The 22296-nt window shown below is 43.9% G+C and overlaps 1 protein-coding gene across 2 annotated transcripts in view; it reads right to left on the bottom strand.

Moving 5' to 3' along the window:
* The window catches only part of EPHA6 (EPH receptor A6), a 1356729-nt gene that overhangs the window by 312230 nt on the left and 1022203 nt on the right, over window positions 1-22296 (bottom strand). For both annotated transcript variants that reach the window (XM_075335125.1, XM_075335126.1), the window contains 2 exons: window positions 15101-15171; window positions 3624-3749 (listed from right to left, as the gene is read on the bottom strand). In XM_075335125.1, coding sequence (XP_075191240.1) covers window positions 3624-3749; window positions 15101-15171 — 197 coding nt within the window. The remainder of the gene's footprint in view (window positions 1-3623; window positions 3750-15100; window positions 15172-22296) is intronic.

The following is a 22296-nucleotide window of genomic DNA, read 5'->3' as shown; positions in this document are numbered from 1 at the left end:
AGACTCGCCCGTGTAAAACGCAAGTGGAACCGAACCCTTATGGAGAGGCTGAGTCTTCTGGGCAGAGTTTCCTGATACTTGCATTAGATGTGGATAATCGGCATGTGTTGTAAGTATGTGGTGCCCTGGACTAGCCAGGTCGTCACAGGTAACACACAAACACTCCCACACCCACTAGACAGTAACATTAGCCAAACACAAAATCCTTGTTGCCTCCCTCCAGGGTCTGATGTCCACACCAGGTGGGGCGGAGCCAAGCAGTTGGCCCCACCCACCGAGGAGTTCACAGGCCTGGAGGCGGGAAAAGTGACAGAACGAGTTTGGAGTTTGAAGTGTGAGGAGTAAACACTTGGGTGTCTGGGTTTGGGGCCCAGGCACTGACAACAAGGTTGGCAGACGGTGGTGGCCGTCTGCAGGAGTGGTGAAGCAACGCGGAACCGTAGGACCGGGGTCGGGCGTTGGCCCGCCGGTACCGATCGGGGAGCGAAGTGAAGCCAGCACACACAGGCAGGGCCATCGGACCCCGACCAGGCTTGGAGCCGCCGACAATAGTCAAATCCGAGTGTGACCGGCACCCCAGGGGTTTCCTAACAGCCAAAGACCCGATAGAAGGCAACCGCCCACACCATGAGGGTATACAGCTACCGCCTAAAGGGTTCTAGAGCGCAAGTGCGATCTTTCGAGATCGCACATAGGTCATTTTACGCATGTGCGATCTAGAAAGATCGCACTTGCGCTCTAGAATTTCACATCGCTAATGAGATCGCTAGCGATGTCGCAGTGTGTAAAGTACCCTTAAGGCTAGAGACCCACGGGCCAGCGCCTGCGGGCAAACGGGCTCCTCCGGCATCCATACACCGGGGAGCGGACTACCGTTGGGGATCCATCGTAGTCAAACAAGTACACAAAGGTGCAGGGAAAGATAGCCGCCATCACCTGTCCGGGGAGAGACACTGCAGCCGGCTGCGGGACCCGTCCATCCAACCGTTTGGTTTACCAAGGACTTTGTGCATCTCTTGCTGAGTGAGTACACCCGTGCCATCCGGCACCGCGCCGCGCTGTCCCTGCAACCCTGCACGTCACCAACCCTGTCTCTCCGTCACACCACAGGGCCCCAGGACCCCCAACCCCTACACACGGAGGGGGAAAACAACATCCCAGCTGCTCCCTACCATCGCTCCCGGGATCCCCGTCACCAGCAGCGGTGGTGCCCATCTTCACCACAACCCGTGGGTTGCGTCATGGACTAAATCCCCCAAACCAACAACCCCTTTCACTCACGGGCGAGGAGCGCCGCTCGAGTCCCCGGATCCGGCCCACCGCTCGAGCCACCGAGCAGTAGCAGCCGCAGCAGCGCCGGACCCGAGCGTTAGCAAGCGAGCGCGCGGCGGCGGCATCCTCCCCGCCCGCGACAAGTACATTTACGCAGTGTAAACACACCTACAAAACGCATCTACACAAACAATTCAGGCATCAGTAAAGTTGGTTAAAAGACAAGAAGCAGATGAAACAGGAGGCTGACCAAAGTAATGTCCCACCTCCCTACATATTTTACATTTCCACCCTTTAGTGCCTTCATATGGCACTAAAGGGTGTTTAGCCTTGTTTAATGTAATGAATAAATAAAAAAACTATGTGGGGGTCTTCCCTATTTTGATAACCAGCCAAGGTAAAGCAGATAGCTGCAGGCTGGAATTATCAGGCTGGGAAGGTCCATGGCTATTTAGCTCTTCCCAGCTTAAAAATACCAGTCCGCAGCTGCCCCAGAAGTGGAGCATCACAATAGATGCGCAAATTCTGGCAATATGTCTAGCTCTTCCCATTACCCTGGTGCAATTTATATGCGTTACCTTGAGTGTGCAGTGTAACTCTTATACTTATCGGTGGGTCATACCCAACCACTAGCACCTCATCCACTTCAGTTTGCACGCCCTTTTCTTATTATCAAGCACCACCACCAGCATAATTTTATTGAAGAATGCCTTGAGGTCAGTCTGCACGAGCACCACCACTGGCATCACTTTATTGAAAACCGCCTTGAGGTCAATCTGGACAAGCACCACCACCATCATTTTATTAAGGACCGTTATGAGGTTAGTCTGCACAAGCACCACTACATGCATCAAATTATTAAAGATCGCCTTGAGGTCAGTCTGCACAAGCACCACAACTGGCATCATTTTATTGAAGACCACCTTGAGGTCAGTCTGCACAAGCACCACCACAGGCATCATTGTATTGAAGACCACCTTGAGGTTAGTCTGCATAAGCACCACCACCGGTATCATTTTATTGAAGATCACCTTGAGGTCAGTCTGCACAAGCACCACCACAGGCATCATTGTATTGAAGACCACCTTGAGGTTAGTCTGCATAAGCACCACAACCGGCATCATTTTATTGAAGACCCTGAAGTAAGTCTGCATAAGCACCACCATGGCATCATTTTATTGACAACGTCTATGAGGTCAGTCTGCACAAGCATCACCACCAGCATAATTTAACTGAAGACCGCCATGAGGTCAGTCTGCTTAAGCACCACCACAGCATCATTTTATTAAAGACCTCCAGGAGATCAATCTGTGCATGCGCCAACCACGGTGAGGACGACACTGATGTGAACTTAGAGACAGGCGGCAGGTCACTCACAAAGCAATAACCTGTCATTCAGACACCAGAGGCACGAGAAGGAGCTAGCACAGAAGCCGAAGACCCTACCCATAGTACTGCCTATGTGCACCTAAATCTTGTTATACGAAATCTTCCAATGCTAAATAAATTCTTTAAATAAAGCCAATCCAGTAAAATAAGTTCATAGGTTCATACGAGTAGAAAATAACATAAAAGATATTACAGATCCCATGTAAGACAAGTCATACAAAGTTTAAAGCTACAGAGGCCTCTGAGGGGTGTTTGTCGGTGCCTAGTGGAATTGATTAATAGACTATAAAGAAGCAGAATCTGCTATGACATCTTCTATATTATTTATTTTTTTCTTTTTAATTAAAATATTCCAATCAAGATGTTATTTACACTAAATACTTCCCCTGGGTAAATGGTAATAACCCAGGAATTTTTCTCATAATAGAAGAAGAACATAATATCGTATATTAGATGTAACAGAGTGACAGAAAACTGTGTGTGTTTCCCCAGTTGCAAATATTGTTTAAAAACTCAGGTAGGAGGGGGGGCGCCTGGATAATATTCTGCACCATGTCGGGATTATGGGGTGCTTCGAATGGCGTGTTTATAATTAATTAATACACTTATTATTTCTGGCTGATTTCCCTGGTCAATGGATGTAGATCAAATGAGTAAGACACTCAGTAGAATATACAACCACGTGGAAAAAAATAATTTTGCCTTATTTTTGCTACACATTTTATGCTTGGGTACAAATTCACATGTTGCAGTTATAATGCAGTTTTTTTGGATGGTTTTCCTGTAACCACTTAAAAGTGTAATAATTACCTAAACAGGTTCGTCTATAGATTCAATTGACAGGGAACTGCATTCTCTGCAGCGCAAGATAAGGATTACCCTAAAAAAATCAGGTACTATTCAGAGGAAATAAATAATTAATTAAAAAATAAAGAAAAAATAAAATAATAAATGTATCCTACCTGCACCAATTACTCTTTCAATTCGAATTCTCGACGGATCTATCTCTTTTGCAAACTCATGAACAGCCAAAGAAGGGTCTTCATATGTGTCTGGATCAATGTAGGTTTTTGCTCCAGGGAACCTCACTGTAGAAGAAAGAGCACAGAGCTGTCATGATATGTTCAGAAATAAACAACATCTCAATAAACCCATAAAGATATCCTGTCCGATCTTTCCCCAAGGCTGGGAATGCTGTTAATGGTACATTCTCTAACTTGGCTAAAATGGGGATCACAAGGATCTGTGCTAGGACCGATTCTTTTTAATCTCTTTATTAATGACCTCATGGATAAGATTAAGGGGCACTTTGCACACTACGACATCGCAGGTGCGATGTCGGTGGGGTCAAATCTAAAGTGACGCACATCTGGCGTCGCTCTCGACATCGTAATGTGTAAATCCTTTATGATACGATTAACGAGCGCAAAAGCGTCGTAATCGTATCATCAGCGTAGCGTCGGTCATTTCCATGAATTGGGAAAGACCGATGTTACGATATTGTTCCTCGTTCCTGCGGCAGCACACATCGCTGTGTGTGAAGCCGCAGGAGCGAGGAACATCTCCTACCTGCGTCCTGCGGCTCACGCCGGCTATGCGGATGGACGGAGGTGGGCGGGATGTTTACGCCCCGCTCATCTCCGCCCCTCCGCTTCTATTGGCCGCCTGCCGTGTGACGTCCCCGCCGCATGACCCGCCCCTTAATAAGGAGGCAGTTCGCCGGCCAGAGCGACGTCGCAGGGCAGGTGAGTGCATGTGAAGCTGCCGTAGCGATAATGTTCGCTACGGCAGCTATCACCATGATATTACAGCTGCAACGGGGGCGGGGACTATCGCGCACGGCATCGTAGCATCGGCTTGCGATGTCGTAGTGTGCAAAGTGCCCCTAAGAGTAAAGTGTCAGTCTTTGCTGATGACACCAAACTATGTAGGATATTAAAAACTGACCTTGATAGTACAATATTACAAAAAGATCTGGATGTTGAAATGGCTAGACACTTAGTAAATGAGATCTAATATACACCCAAAAATTTGTGACTCCCTAATTAGATACAAGTGCAGGGGATTTACAAACAAGAAAAGAACCAGGATCTTGTTTGTGAATCTGCTGCACTAGTATTTAATTATCTAATCTATTTAATAGGGTGTCACAAATTTTTGGTTTTATGCTGTCTTTGGACCATTCTTTTTTTTGTAGGTTCAAATGAGATTTAAGGCCGCTTTACTTGCTGTGACATCGCTAGCGATCGCACCCGCCTCCGTGGTTTGTGAGTCATGGGCAAATCGCTGCCCATAGCGAACAATATCGCTGGTACGCGTCACACGAACTTATCTTCCTAACGATGTCACTGTGGCTGGCAAACAACCTCTTTTTTTAAGGGGGAGGTTCGTGCGACGTCACAGCGACGTCACATAGCAGGCCACCAATAGAAGCAGAGGGGCGGAGACCAGCCGCATGAACGTCACACCCACATCGTTGCCTGAGGACGCATGTATGATGTTGTTCATCGTTCCAGGGGTGTCACAGGTAGCGATGTGTGCTACCTCAGGAACGACCAACAACCTGCGTTCACAACGAACAACATTATTTGGGAAATGAACGACGTGTCAATGATCAACGATTTTTCACTATTTTGCGATCGTTAGCGGTCGCTTGTAGGTGTCACACACAACAATGTCGTTAATGATGCCGGATGTGCATCACAAATTCTGTGACCCCAGTGATATCTCGTTAGCGATATCGTTTCGTGTAAAGCGGCCTTTAGTGTAGATAAATGTAAAGTAATTCACCTAGGATGGAGTAATCCTATTGCTGCATATCCACTAAATGGAAGTAAGCTCCATAATTTAAAAAGGATATTGGAATGTTAAAAAGTCAGTTGAAATGCGGCAACTAGATTAATACTGAGGTGGAAGGCCTCCCATATGAGAGGTTGGAAAAGTTTGATTTGTTTAGCTTGGAAAATAGACGTCTCAAAGGAGATCTCAGTATAAATACATGTGTGGTTAATATAAAGGACTGGCACATGATTTATTCTTTCCAAGGACTTTACAAAGAACTAGGAGCACTCATTATATGTGGAGGAAAGACGACTCCAGCAGCTAAATAGGAAAGGGTTCTTTACAGTTAGAGCAGTCAGACTGTGGAATGCCTGACCATTGATTGTAACGGCAGATACTATAACATTTACAATAGTGCTGGATGATTTTCTCACAACAAATGGCATTGTGGGTTCTAAATTATCTAGTTATAGATTATGTAGAATTGTTGGAGAAAGGTTGATCTTTATTGACCTGTGACTTTTTTTTTTAATCTATATAACAATGTAATTAAAAGACCGCCCCCCCAAAAAATAAAAAATAAAAAACAATTACCACTAGAGCATGTGTACTCTGCATTGTACATACAATCACGCTCAATATGATCCATCAGATGCCTCTCCCATTCCTTGGTCCCTAGTTTCATCTCTGGATTACATTGATCACTTGACTTTATTTCCTTGTTTTTCATTTTTGTTTCTTTGCTTATTGTGAATACAGAAGAATATGATACAGTACATGACGCTATATACCAGCATACATGATATCTTTTCATTATAACTAGCGGATTGAACGGTGCGTCTCCACAAGGTGCGGTGCTCGCTCACGACCTCACGCGCTTTGGTTTACATAATAGTCCCGGTACATAATTATTATAGCCGGTTGTACCTTACATTCTCCCAGCTCCCTTGTGTATCCAGAAAAATCCACATATTTACAATAAAGGATAATATACACAACAAACACTAGGAAAAGAGAACGGCACGCAGATAATAATATAGCAAAGTGAGACATTGCCCCGAGGAGTTTACACCCTAGTGGTATAATAGGTGATATCCAGATGACAGGATGAGAAGTGCATGTATGATTATGGACGGATCGGGAGGTCAAGCGCTTCCACAGTCAGCTGTGCATGTATGAATAATTTATACAGATACTTCATATACAAGGTGCATCGTCCAGGCTTTAAAATGCACAGTGAGTGTGAGGCTTGTCAAAAAAATCTGTATTTGGAGACACAGAACAGGAAATCTTGTAGATGATTTACTTGTAGTGTCACCGAGCAAGAACTAGACTGGAGATTCTGTCTAAAGAGAAATGGTTTCCTGGCATCTCTTTAATCCTGAAGTGATCTGTTTAATATGTAAAATACAATCTAGGGATTTTTTCAAGTGTTCCTACATTTAGATAAAAATATATATGTGCTGCACTCACCAAGTTTTTATAAAATACTTCTTAAAGGGAACCTGTCACCAGATTTGGTGACTATAAACTGAGGCTACCATCAGTGAGCCCTTATACAGTTAGGTCCAGAAATATTTGGACAGTGACACAATTTTCGCGAGTTGGGCTCTGCATACCACCACATTGGATTTGAAATGAAACCTCTACAACAGAATTCAAGTGCAGATTGTAACGTTTAATTTGAAGGTTTGAACAAAAATATCTGATAGAAATTGTAGGAATTGTACACATTTCTTTACAAACACTCCACATTTTAGGAGGTCAAAAGTAATTGGACAAATAAACCAAACCCAAAAAAAAATGTTTTATTTTCAATATTTTGTTGCGAATCCTTTGGAGGCAATCACTGCCTTAAGTCTGGAACCCATGGACATCACCAAACGCTGGGTTTCCTCCTTCTTAATGCTTTGCCAGGCCTTTACAGCCGCAGCCTTCAGGTCTTGCTTGTTTGTGGGTCTTTCCGTCTTAAGTCTGGATTTGAGCAAGTGAAATGCATGCTCAATTGGGTTAAGATCTGGTGATTGACTTGGCCATTGCAGAATGTTCCACTTTTTTGCACTCATGAACTCCTGGGTAGCTTTGGCTGTATGCTTGGGTCATTGTCCATCTGTACTATGAAGCGCCGTCCGATCAACTTTGCGGCATTTGGCTGAATCTGGGCTGAAAGTATATCCCGGTACACTTCAGAATTCATCCGGCTACTCTTGTCTGCTGTTATGTCATCAATAAACACAAGTGACCCAGTGCCATTGAAAGCCATGCATGCCCATGCCATCACGTTGCCTCCACCATGTTTTACAGAGGATGTGGTGTGCCTTGGATCATGTGCCGTTCCCTTTCTTCGCCAAACTTTTTTCTTCCCATCATTCTGGCACAGGTTGATCTTTGTCTCATCTGTCCATAGAATACTTTTCCAGAACTGAGCTGGCTTCATGAGGTGTTTTTCAGCAAATTTAACTCTGGCCTGTCTAGTTTTGGAATTGATGAATGGTTTGCATCTAGATGTGAACCCTTTGTATTTACTTTCATGGAGTCTTCTCTTTACTGTTGACTTAGAGACAGATACACCTACTTCACTGAGAGTGTTCTGGACTTCAGTTGATGTTGTGAACGGGTTCTTCTTCACCAAAGAAAGTATGCGGTGATCATCCACCACTGTTGTCATCCGTGGACGCCCAGGACTTTTTGAGTTCCCAAGCTCACCAGTCAATTCCTTTTTTCTCAGAATGTACCTGACTGTTGATTTTGCTACTCCAAGCATGTCTGCTATCTCTCTGATGGAATTTTTCTTTTTTTTCAGCCTCAGGATGTTCTGCTTCACCTCAATTGAGAGTTCCTTAGACCACATGTTGTCTGGTCACAGCAACAGCTTCCAAATGCAAAACCACACACCTGTAATCAACCCCAGACCTTTTAACTACTTCATTGATTACATGTTAACGAGGGAGACGCCTTCAGAGTTAATTGCAGCCCTTAGAGTCCCTTGTCCAATTACTTTTGGTCCCTTGAAAAAGAGGAGGCTATGCATTACAGAGCTATGATTCCTAAACCCTTTCTCCGATTTGGATGTGAAAACTCTCATATTGCAGCTGGGAGTGTGCACTTTCAGCCCATATTATATATATAATTGTATTTCTGAACATGTTTTTGTAAACAGCTAAAATAACAAAACTTGTGTCACTGTCCAAATATTTCTGGACCTAACTGTATACAGCATTCCAGAATATTGTACACTGTGTGCAGAATTATTAGGCAAATGAGTATTTTGATCACATGATACCTCTTATACATGTTGTCCTACTCCAAGCTGTATAGGCTAGATAGCCAACTACCAATTAAGTAAATCAGGTGATGTGCATCTCTGTAATGAGGAGGGGTGTGGTGTAATGACATCAACACCCTATATAAGGTGTGCTTAATTATTAGGCAACTTCCTTTCCTTTGGCAAAATGGGTCAGAAGACAGATTTGACAGGCTCTGAAAAGTCCAAAATTGTGAGATGTCTTCTCCTTGTAGAGGGATACAGCAGTCTTGAAATTGCCAAACTTTTGAAGCGTGATCACCGAACAATCAAGCGTTCCATGGAAAATTGCCAACAGGGTCGCAAGGAGCGTGTTGGGCAAAAAAAGGTGCAAAATAACTGCCCATGAATTGAGGAAAATCAAGCGTGAAGCTGCCAAGATGCCATTTGCCACCAGTTGGGCCATATTTCCGAGCTGCAACGTTACTGGAGAATCAAAAAGCACAAGGTGTGCCATACTCAGGGACATGGCCAAGGTAAGGAAGACTGAAAAACGACCACCTTTGAACAAGAAACATAAGATAAAACATCAAGACTGGGCCAAGAAATATCTTAAGACTGATTTTTCAATGGTTTTATGGACTGATGAAATGAGAGTGACTCTTGATGGGCCAGATGGATGGGCCAGAGGCTGGATCAGTAAAGGGCAGAGAGCTCCACTTCGACTCAGACGCTAGCAAGGTGGAGGTGGGGTACTGGTATGGGCTGATATCATCAAAAATGATCTTGTAAGACCTTTTCGAGTTGAGGATGGAGTGAAGCTCAACTCCCAGACCTACTGCCGGTTTCTGGAAGACCACTTCTTCAAGCAGTGGTACAGGAAGAAGTCGGTATCGTTCAAGAAAAACATGATTTTCATGCAGGACAATGCTCCATCACATGCATCCAAATACTCCACAGCGTGGCTGCCAAGTAAAGGTCTAAAAGATGAAAAAATAATGACATGGCCTCCTTGTTCATCTGATCTGAACCCCATAGAGAACCTGTGGTCCCTCATAAAATGTGAGATCTACAGGGAGGGAAAACAGTACACCTCTCGGAACAGTGTCTGGGAGGCTGTGGTGGCTGCTGCACGCAATGTTGAGCGTAAACAGATCAAGCAACTGACAGAATCTATGGATGGTAGGCTGTTGAGTGTCATAAAGAAAGGTGGCTATATTGGTCACTAATTTTTTGGGTTTTGTTTTTGCATGTCAGAAATGTTTATTTCTAAATTTTGTGCAGTTATATTTGTTTACCTGGTGAAAATAAACAAGAGAGATGGGAATATATTTGTTTTTTATTAAGTTGCCTAATAATTATGCACAGTAATAGTTACCTGCACAAACAGATATCCTCCTAAGATAGCCAAATCTAAAAAAAAAACCACTCCAACTTAAATAAAAATATTAAGCTTTCATATTTATAAGTCTTTTGGGTTGATTGAGAACATAGTTGTTGATCAATAATAAAAAAAATCCTCAAAAATACAACTTGCCTAATAATTCTGCACACAGTGTATATAAAAGCCCAGGCTGTGCTATATAACATAAAAATTATTTTTATAATACTCACCTAGGGGGTGGTCCGATCCGATGGGTGTCGCTGCTCTCTGGTCTGCTGCCTCCTTTCTGCAGCGATCGCTGTCCTCCTTTTACCCAGCCCAGTATGGATGACGTGTCCCATGTAATCCACACAAGCTGGCATTGCGGTCCTTCACAGGTGCAATTTGATCTGCTCTGCTCCGGGCAGGTCGAATTACTATAATGCGCAAGTTAAAGACCGCCCGCGCAAGCACACTACAATACTTTGATCTTCCCTGAGCAGAGCAGATCAAAGCGCCTGCGCAGGACCGCAATTCAGGCCTGTGTGGATGGCGTAGAATGCATCATCCACACAGACCTCAGAAGATGAAGGATGGCGATCCAACAAGATGGATGAGGTGCCAGACCGGAGAGCAGCGATACCTGTCGGACCAGACAGCCCCCTAGGTGAGTGACCTGGGCTCTTATATACAGTATTCTGGAGTGCTGTATATAAGGGCTCACTGGTAGTGGCCATAGTTTATAATCGCCAAATCTGGTGACAGGTTCCCTTTAAGCAGACTGTGTTCCCTTAAAGGGAACCTGTTATCAGATTCTTGCTGCCCAAATCATGGGGATCATGAATTAGATGCTGACTGCACAATTACAGCCAAATATGTTTTATTCTAATCCGAATCAAGTTCCCTGTAGACCCTCCCACCCCCCCATCACTTTGATTTATGGTTCTCTACCTATGCAAAACATCCAGAGAGACTTGTCAGTCAACTGTAATGGAGCGGTGAGCAACTGGTGGGGATCTACCATGGATTTGTCAAGTCAGACACAGACCCTTACCAGATTTTCAAAGTTTGATTACTCTGTAATATCATAGCAGAATACTATATACCTGGGTGCAATCGGACAGCCATTGACTGATTTAGGCTATCCATTGTTTGCGCAGCAAGAATTTGATGACTTGACACCTAGAATATACAGTATCATGGACTGCCAGCATCAGACTTGGGATTCTTAGGCCAACAACAGTAAATTATACTGAGGGATCACTGTACTCTCCATCTTAAAAATCAAGTCCACAACCACTTATAATAGTGGCATGAATGACTTTAGAATTAGCAAATGATAAACTCCAAAGTCAGATCCAAATGTGGTTATCCTTTACTGTAGAATTGGGGGCTATAAACATCTCCGAGCTTGGACCCACCAGACGATACTATTATATCTGTCATGGGGTATGTAATGACTGCACATGGGCTTCTAGGCTGGCCCTCAGACTAGAGACCCTGCTCTGTGCCTTATGTTTGATGTACACTTGATGGTTGGGCGATCTGAGCCCCCAGCGTGACCCTGACTCCTGTCCAAGCGCTGATCTTACTCCTCCTCTCCCCCACTCTTGGGGCAGGCAGGAAAACATAGAAATAAAACCAGACGAAAACGACACGGACAAGAGAGAACCAAAATTTGTACAAACACACTCAAGGAAAGACTATACATGTACAGAGGAAATAAAGAAAAAAGGAAGTAAACGAACAACAGGGGAACTGTCAAATCACTCAATATAGCAAACTACAGGTCACCAAGGACTGGATCACCACAAAGACCGGAATCGCTGGAGATATGTTAAAGCTATTATCAGCTAAGAGAGACAGATTCCCATCCCTTAAATAGGAAAGAGACAGCTGTGGGTGGTAATTAGCAACCTGAGCTTCCAGGAGCTGCACACCAATCCACAGGAATTAACTCCTGCAGGACTGGAGAGAAAATGGAAACTAATCAGCTGACGCATGGCACTGGCTAAGCAACTAGGAGACATGAGGTTGCCTGTCAGACTCTACAATGTGAACAGCGTCTGACACCGTTGTGGCACCCCGTGAGTGTGGAGCTGAACAACGCAGGGCAATATCTTCCCTCTGTTGCTGCATTTCCGAAAAACCAGTGCTTTAATTCACGTCCAGATGATCATGATAGAGCATTTTACAAGACTCTGCCTCCTCAGCTTGGTTTCCATCCCAGCAGCAGCCTCTTTAGCTTGATTGAAGGCTCACTGTCTGATTTCATTGCCTGTTGCCCAATGTTACAAAGAGAGAGAGAGAGAGAGAGAGCTATTAACCAAATTAAAGAGGCTGGCGCTGGGTTTCTGAACATGGGTGAACTCTGCTGTCTCAGCCGGTGATTCCCCTCCTACATTTCACCTCTCGTCCACAGAGCAGCATCTTCTCTTCCAGTTTACTCTGTGGACGGGGCATTACTGCAGACACCATGCAGACTGACAGCCTGCTCCCCGCAGTTAGGTAGCAGGGAGCCAGCCATCAATCAGCATAACAACGGCAGATACACCACATCAACAGAGCAGAGTGGAAGAGAAGACACTGGTCTGTCGCCAGCAAGAGTGGTCTATGACCAATCAGAGTCAGCAGAAATAATTACCGAACAGAACAGGCAGGTATATAACAATTATCTGCCTTTTAGTTCTTACCCCCTTATGCAAAAATAATAAAAGTCCCGGATAACCCCTATAACTGCATAGCCAGTTTTGAAACTTGACACCACCTTGATTCTATATCTGACTATCTGATTAATAACTGTATGGCAGGTGGAGAGGAGGATTGTAGGGAAACTATGAGGGCAAGGGTATGTGCACACTCTGCAGATTTGGTGCAGACATTTTCTGCATAAAATCTGCACCTTCTGGCAGAAAAAAGCACCATAAAAAAGTATGCATTTTGGTGCGCTTTTTGGTGCGTTTTTGTGCCATGTGTTTTTGTTAATGAAGTCAATGGGTGGAAGGGTTAAAAAATGCAGGAAAAAATGCACCAACAATTGACATGCTGCAGATTATTTTCTGCACCAAATCTGGAAGGAAAAAATAAGCAATGTGTGCATTTCACTGCAGAATTCGTATTGACTTTGCTGGCATAAAGATAGGCATACAGATCTGGGCCACAAGCTGCACCAAAACTACACCAAAATTGCAACAAAAACACACCATGCACACACAGCCTAAGGCCTCCTTCACACATCCGTCTTCGGTACGTGTTTGGTCCGTTTCCTCACGTTCTGGAGACACGGGCACACGTAGACCCATTAAAATCAATGGGTCTGCGCTCACGTGTGTGTTTTGCCATAGAACGTGTGTCTGTGTCGAGCATATGTGTGCCTGTGTGCTCCACACGTAGACATGTCCGTTTTTCCGGCATCACGGGTGTCACATGGACTTCACACGGACCGCTCGGATGTTATCCGTGTGACATGTACTGGAGAAAATAACGTGTCTGTGAAATAAAAGGAATTTCTATACTCACCTTTTCGAGCCCTGCTGTGTCTACCGTTGCTGTCACTTGCTTCTGACCCCCACTCATTATGCTCATTGCATATTCACTGCACAGTGGGCCGGAAGCAGCAGCAGCAGGGAGTCGGCAGGATCGGAGACCATAGATCAGCACCACGAACAGTAGCGACCAGGACAGGTGAGCAGAAAGTTCCCGTTCTCCTTGTGTTATCACATATATCACACAGAGAACACACGTGTGCCATAAACACGGCACATGGAGAGCAATACGCACCTTTGACACTTCCATGAAAAACGTGCGTGATTTTCACGGACGTGTGAAAGGGGCCTAAAGGATATTTTGTGATCATGAAAGACAGGACATTTTCTCCTATGTTCAGAGGTTTCTCCAGCTGTCCTGCATCTATACTGCTGCCCCCTGTAAAACGCACCAACTTTTTCAAAATGTCCAGGAGACTCCAGGAACAAAGGCTGACCTCCTGGACTTCTGGATGAGTTAGCAAATCTCCTGGTTGCTGCCAAAAGGCACAAATACACGTTTGGGGAGGGTGCGGATGAAAATCATTAGGTGTCACCAGCTGCCACACTGAAACTTCTCTTGGACAACCGGCTCTAAGGCAGGCTTTGCACGTTGCGATATCGGTAACAATGTGTTACCGACGCTGCAGCGATAGTTCCCGCCCCCGTTGCAGGTACGATATCTTGTGATTGCTGCTGTAGCGAACATTATCGCTACGGCAGCTTCACATGCACTCACCTGCCCTGCGACGTCGCTCTGGCCGGCGAACCGCCTCCTAACTAAGGGGGCAGGTCGTGCGGCGTCATAGCGATGTCACACGGCAGGCAGCCAATAGAAGCGGAGGGGCAGAGATGAGCGGGACGTAAACATCCCGCCCACCTCCTTCCTTCCGCATAGCCGGCGGAGGCAGGTAAGGAGATGTTCCTCGCTCCAGCGGCTTCACACACAGCGATGTGTGCTGCCTGCTGGAACGAGGAACAACATCGTACCATCGCAGCAGCAGCATTATGAAAATGTCGGACCCTACACCGGTCGTACGATAACGACACTTTTGCGCTCGTTAGTCGAATGTAAAAGGCTTTACACACTACAATGTCGACAGCGACGCCGGATGTGCGTCACTTTCGATTTGACCCCACCGACATCGCACCTGCGATATCGTAGTGTGCAAAGCCCGCCTAAATGTCCTTATGAAAGAGCCATGGTGCAGGGAAGCAGAACATGGAATACATTGGAAAATTTCAATTTTAGTTCATGGCTCATTTTTATACCTCAGAGTACAGAAAGAGTTAATAACGACAATGCGTTCCAGGATGACAGCGATGTAATATAATGCAGACAGCACAAAGAATATTCATTAAACTTCTGTTCTTCTTTAATGCTTCACTTAGATTGAGCTGAATAGATAGAATTTACCTCTTCATAATCTTTTTATTCTCAAATGTGTTTTTCATAAGACTAAGTGAAAAAGAATAGACAATGCTAAAAAGTCAAAGAAGAAATTAGAAGCACGACAAATTACTCACAGTTTCCATTCTGCAGATTTGCTCGTCTTTTCTCTTCAGATTTCATTTTAGCTTTAATATACCACTGGCACCTTGAGGGAAAGTAAAGTGATCATTATGAGGAGATGATTTTTTTTATACTGTAAAATTTGCAAAAAAAAAAAACCCCACAAAGAAACAACATGATTTTAATCTTACGGCACAAATCTTTATAATATACAATGCACGTGCAAGGTCGGCATTATTCAGGAACAGTGTGGGTGTAAAATACACTTTGCAGGAATGTTTGCCCCAAATCCTCCATTATTCCAAAATCTGTTTCTCATACTATGCACAAGATTCATTAAACTTGGTTCGTATGACAGGTTTTTTTTTTACGAGCGTACAAGAATAGGATGCGATGTTTGCGTTAAGGGGACATGTCACATTTGGCACATCTTATCGGTGGTGCGCACCTCTATAAGAGCCTCGCCAGAAGTGTAACTCCAGAAACGCCTGCACTTTTGCTGAATTTGACAGGTAGGCGTAATTGTAGGAGGTGGCTGAGTCCCTGCAATGTAAAATGATGTCTTTGTTTTATGTGTCATGTTGTTTTATGATGTAATGTGAATCAATATGTAAGTAGAGTGTAACAGTTAAGGCCGCTTTACACGCTGCGATATCGGTACAGATATCGCTAGCGTGCGTTCCTGCCCCCATCGGTTGTGCGCCACGGGCAAATCGCTGCCCGTGTCACACGTACCGATGTGTGCTGCCGCAGGAACGAGAAACAACTTCGCTACTGCTGCAGTAACGATATTTGAGAATGGACCCCCATGTCACCGATGAGCATTTTTGCACGTTTTTGCGACGATGCAAAATGGCTCAAAAGGTGTCACACGCAACGGCATCGCTAATGCGGCCGGATGTGCGTCACAAATTCCATGACCCCAACGACGTCGCATTAGCGATGTCATAGCGTGTAAAGCCCGCTTTAGACCGTTTTTTTGATAAGATATAGGTTTTAGTATGTAGCAGAGTGCAGATATGTTTTATTATAGAAATGTTGATACCTAGTGGCCAGTTAATGTACTATGGAAGGATCGTTGAGACACAGAAGAGTTAAATGTGAGTTTGAGGGAGGAATAAAGGAAGGTAGCGTGGCCATCTTAGAGAATAGAAGGAGAGAGGGTTTCGACCAGGAGGAAGGAAGGATGTAGGCCTACGTGTGAGGGCCATTTCTAAACCCCAAGACCAACTCATAGAGGTCTGGAGCTCTTGGCAGGCTTTGTGAAGCCACAAGGTCAGAATGGGGAAGGAGCTTGCTTGAGAGGAAGAGGGAACGACCCGGAAGATCTGAGAACCGGCGTTAAGAAAAGCAAGGTGTATAGAGGATAATGTGAACCTTTTACAGCACCCATTGTGGGAGCTTCTAGAGTAAATTAAGCTGCCACAACACCTTTTGTGGGAATTTCTAGGAGAAAGTGAAGCTGCCGCAGCACCTATTGTGGGAATTTCTAGGAACAAGGATACCACAGATAGGAGAGGATGTCAGACACCCTGTATCTCATGCAACTGTTGAATATGGACTTAACTGAAAGTAAAGGAAGTTGTATTGAAAAACTCATGGCGCTGTGTGATTGCTGCTCAACAGCTTCTGTAGATGAGGATGGGAAAATGGACACCAACTCAGAGGAGCAAGTGAATGCCATGCATTCATGGAGGTCTGGAACTCTTGTCTCATCCCGGCGGGCTGTGTGAAGTCACAAGGTCAGAATTGGAAAGGAGCTTGGTCGAAGACCTGAGAACCGACGTTAAGTGAAGCTAGGTGTATAGAGAATAAAGTGAACAAGGATACACCAGTTAGATAGGAGAGGCTGTCGGATACCCTGTATCTCATGCAACTGTTGAATATGGACTTAACTGGAAGTAAAGGAAGTTGTATTGAAAAACCCATGGTGCTGTGTGATTGCTGCTCAACAGCTCCTGTGGATGAGGACGGGAAAATGGACGCCAACTCACGGGAGAAAGTGAATGCCATGCACCCCCCACAGGTTTCCACACACACTCAGGGTCCCTTTGTCAGAACCGTCCCGCTTCATAGCCATGCCTCATCCCGGTTCCTCCTATTTTGCTGAAGAGTTTTCAATCTGACATGAAAGCACCAAAAGTTGCAAAAAATATCTGCAACTCTGCACTGTGCAAACATTTTATGACTTCTTAAAACTTTTTTATGAAAAGATTTAATGAATCAAGGCCTCAAACTTTGGAATTAAGCCTCTAAAGCTCATTTTGGGGAGAAGCATAATTTACTTTGGAATATAGGCTCTGCTCACATTACAGTTGGAAATTTCCAGTGTTTTGCAAAATCTATTATTATTGTTCGGGAAAATGAAGTATTTCTCCCAGAAAATTATTGCAATTACACGTGTTTTCTTATACACATAATTATTTCCTTTGTGTTTATTGGAACAAAACAAAAAATAGAAAAAAAAGACAAATTGGACATAATTTCACTTAAAACTCCAAAAATGGGTTGGACAAAATCGTTGGCATCCTAAACTTAATATTTGGTAGGACACCTTTTGGAATAAATAATTGTAATCAATCATTTCCTATAACCATCAGAAGCCTCTTACACCTCAGTCTCAAGTGAAATTTTAGACCACTCTTCTTTTGCAAACTGCTCCAGATTAGAGATGAGCGGACCCGTGGAAGATCGGTTCGGCAGGTGCAGCCGGACTTTTGAAAAAGTTCAGTTTGTGTCCCGGACTTGACCTGAACCCCACTGGGAGTCACTAATTGGGCAGTGCAAGTCTTAGCCCACATGGAACCAGCCATAAACAAATCACTTCCGGGGCTTTTCCATTTTTTTTTTTGTGGACATTAAATCCGATCACGCTGTTGTTACCCCCAGTGCAAGCTGATCAAACACTGCAAGCGACTCGCACTGAGCTGAGCACCGAGCGTACCTGAGCAGAGCGATGATCGTAAATCACTCAAACTCCGACCCTGAACTCTGTCTTTCTGACACTGGGCACTACATTTGAACCCAAAATCCTTAGGTAATCTTCCAATTTCATTATGCATTGCACACAGTCAACACATCCAGTACCAGAGGCAGTGGAACAACGTTAAAATATTGGTCAACACCATATCTGACTGTAGGTACTGTGTTCTTTCCCTTGTAGGCCTCATTCTGTTTTCAGTATACAGCAAAACGATGTGCTTTACCAGAAAGCTCTATCTTGTTCTCATATGTTCAAAAGACGCTTTCCAAGAAGGATTTTGGCTTAAGGCTGCTTTACACAATGCGATCTCGCTAGCAAGATCGCTAGCGTGCGTACCCGTCACCATCGGTTGTGCGTCACGGGAAAATTGCTGCCCGTGGCGCACAACATCGCTTGGACCCGTCACACTACTTACCTGCCTAGCGACATCGCTGTGAGCAGCGAACCGCCTCCTTTCTAAGGGGGCGGTTCGTTCGGCGTCACAACGATGTCATTAAACGGCTGCCCAATAGAAGCGGAGGGGCGGAGATGAGCGGGACGTAACATACCACCCACCTCCTTCCTTCCTCATTGCCGGCAGTCGCAGGTAAGGTGAGGTTCCTCATTCCTGCGGTGTCACACATAGCGATGTGTGCTGCCGCAGGAACGACGAACATCGTACCTGTAGCAGCAACGATATTTGGGAACTGGACAGCGTGTCAACAAGCAACGATAAGGTGAGTATTTTTGCTCGTTAGCGGTCACTCGTACGTGTCACACGCAACGACATCGCTAACGAGACCGGATGTGCGTCACAAATTCCGTGACTCCAACGACATCGCATTAGCGATGTCGTTGCGTGTAGAGTGGCCTTTACTCACGTGCATTTTGGCAAAATGCAATCTAGCTTTTTTATGTCTCTGTGTCAGAAGTGTGGTCCCCCTGGGTCTCCTCCATAGCATTTCATTTCATTCCAATGTTGATGTATAGTTGTCACTGACACTGATACACCCTGAGCCTGCAGGACAACTCAAAATTCTTTGGAACTTGATTGATGCTACTTATTGACCATGCAGACTATCCTGGTTACAACCTTTCATAAATTTTTCTCCGCAATCCACGTCTATGGAGAATAGATACAGTGCCATGGGTTCTAAACTTCTTGATTATGTTGCGCACTGTGGACAAAGGAACATCAAAATCCTTGGTCCTTGGAGATTGACTTGAAAAATATCAACAATCTCAATGTTACAAAAAATTTAGTTCTGAAGTCCTCAGACAGTTCTCTTCTTCGCTTTCTGTTCTCCATTCTTAGCATGGCATACACAGACAGTGCAAAGATTGAGTCAATTTTTCCCCTTTTTAGGTGGTTTCAGGTGTGTTACTTGCCACAGGTGAGTTTGAATGAGCATCACATGCATGAAACATATTTGTTTAAATACATTTTTGAAACGATGCCAACAATATTGTCCTGCCCATTTTTGGGGTTTTGTGTGAAATTATGTCCAAATCACCTTTTTTGCTCTGTTTTTTTTCATGTTAAAAATTAAACATGTGTATAACAAAACATATGTAATTGCAATAATTTTCTGGGAGAAATAATTCATTTTCTGGAACAATTTTAAGGATGTAAACACTTTTGCCCATGACTCTCTGTGCTGTGCGTGGGTCATGTGACCATGGACATGTTTTTTATTTTTTTTTTCTATTAGCACTTTTGTTAACATATTTCAGAAAATTGGTTTTGCAAGAAGAACGCAGTTATATTTTAGAAATGCAGACAATGTAATAGATAAACGTAAGGATTTTGTAAATGCTTTTCCAGGCGGAAACTTATTCAGCATTCTGGCATACATTAGGCCCACTGACCCTAATTCCTGCATGTAAATTGTATAGCAATTGGTGTATGTAATTGTAGGTGGCATATCCTATCTGCAAACAGCGGGGCTGTGATTGATGTATCTAGGCCCGCACGCAGCAACAAATTTTATGATCATTTGCCTTGGGTCTGACCTCTCATAGTTGGAGGCAACAATTAACATACTCTTCACTACCTTTCTGTCAAAATTTAAGGCAGGAGCAACACAACAGGGTGCTCTTTCCAAGGAATTACTACAACCTATTTGGTATATCTTTGGCATTACACCTTTCAGCATGTTATTTGCAATGGTTTTGAAATGAATTCTGTTTGCTTCTGGTGGATAATCGCTCAGTGGATAAACCAGCAGGTGCTTATCTCCTCCTGCCTCTCCAGTACGAATAGACTCATCACAAAACTTACGAAGCGACAGTTGATCAAATTGCTAATTCCAAAGAGTGTAGCAAAGCACATCTGTAAGGGACCGATCCTCTCCTTCAAAGTGAAATTTGTTTTAAATTCCAACAGTAAATGAAGTATTTATTCACAATTTCCCAGCCTGACGTTCATTGAAGGATTCTCGATGAATGCCCTTTATCACTGCACTTAAATGGTGCTTCAAAATGAATTTACATCTCATGAGCACATGACTGAGGATTTTACATGAAACGCATCTGCATAAAACATTGCGGACGGTAATCCTCAATAATTGTATGGTAAATAGGGGTCAGGTGCAGCGTCACAATCTATCATGGTTACCAAGAGCGCCTTCACCATATCTATTGATTTCAATGGAAAAGGGTGAATGAGACTTTATTGATCACCACTAAATGACTCTTTCATAATACAACCAGTAAACATTCATTTAATATATATATATATATATATATATATATATATATATATATATATATATCTATATATATACTGTATATATATATATATATATATATATATAAAACTATGTATATATATATATATATATATGTATATATAGATATATATCTATATATATATATATGCCCTCTTCTTTTGCATTTTCTATTTTCAGTACCGTTTTCTATTTTTAACCACTATATACAGTTCATATTATACACAGTTAAAAGAAAAAGGTTTTGGTACCATGTTAGCCAGTTGAAAAATGATTGATTGCTCTCAGTGAGAGAAACAAAATTAAAATTTTGTAGTTGTGATACCTTTTAATGGCTAACTAAAATATATAATATAATATAATATAATATTTTAGTTAGCCATTAAAAGGTATCACAACTACAAAATTTTAATTTTGTTTCTCTCACTGAGAGCAATCAATCATATTATACACACACACAAACACACACACGAAAGGCTGCTGGTAAGTCTTTGGCTTTGTGATAATTTTTTTATTTCTATGGTAACGAAAGTTACATCACATGAAAGCCTCATGTGTCTAATATGCAGTAGGTTTTCAAAATTTTGTGTTTGTTGCTTATGGTAATAGTGTTCTACGCAGGCGGGAAACCAAAATGGGAGAGTCTAAAGGCCGTTTTACATGCTGCGATCTTGCTAGCGAGATAGCTAGCGTGCGTACCCGCCCCCATCAGTTGTGCATCATGGGCAAGTCGCTGCCCGTGGCGCACAACATCGCTCGGACCCGTCACACTACTTACCTGCCTAGCGACGTCGCTGTGACCGGCGAACCGCCTCCTTTCTAAGGGGGCGGTTCGTTCGGCATCACAGCGACGTCACTAAGCGGCCACCCCATCAAAGCGGAGAGGCGGAGATGAGCGGGACGTAACATACCGCCCACCTCCTTCCTTCCGCATTGCCGGCAGCCGCAGGTGAGGTGAGGTTTCTCGTTCCTGTGGTGTCACAAATAGCGATGTGTGCTGCCGCAGGAACGACGAACAACATCGTATCTGTAGCAGGGGAATAGGGGAGCCTGTCAACAATTAACGATTTTGCACGATTTTGTGACCATTTTCGATCGCACGTAGGTGTCACATGTAACGACATCACTAAAGCGGCCGGATATGCGTCACGAATTCCGTGACCCCAACGACATTGCTTTAGTGATATCGCTGCGTGTAAAGTGGCCTTTATGCGATATTCACAGCAACAGAGAGCAGAGGAGTGATAAAATTCTTGCAAGGAAAGTCAATGAAGGATATTCATGGTGAGATATCGCAGACATTGGGGGATCAATGCCCTTCATATTCCACAGTTAAGAACTCTGTTGTCAAATTTAATACTGGCCACGTCAGCACCAAAAATGAGAAACGTCCGGAACGACCAAGAGTGGTTGTTGTTCCGGAGATCGTCGATGCTGTGCACATCCTCATACTGGAGAATCAACAAATTTCAGCTAAAGTAATTGCAAACATCATGGGGATTTCCCGTGAACGTGTTTG

The sequence above is a fragment of the Anomaloglossus baeobatrachus genome, chromosome 2, assembly GCF_048569485.1.
Source record: "Anomaloglossus baeobatrachus isolate aAnoBae1 chromosome 2, aAnoBae1.hap1, whole genome shotgun sequence".
Lineage (NCBI taxonomy): Eukaryota > Metazoa > Chordata > Amphibia > Anura > Aromobatidae > Anomaloglossus > Anomaloglossus baeobatrachus.
The sequence above is the reverse complement of the archived record's forward strand: the minus strand, read 5'-3'. Positions and strand labels throughout refer to the sequence as shown.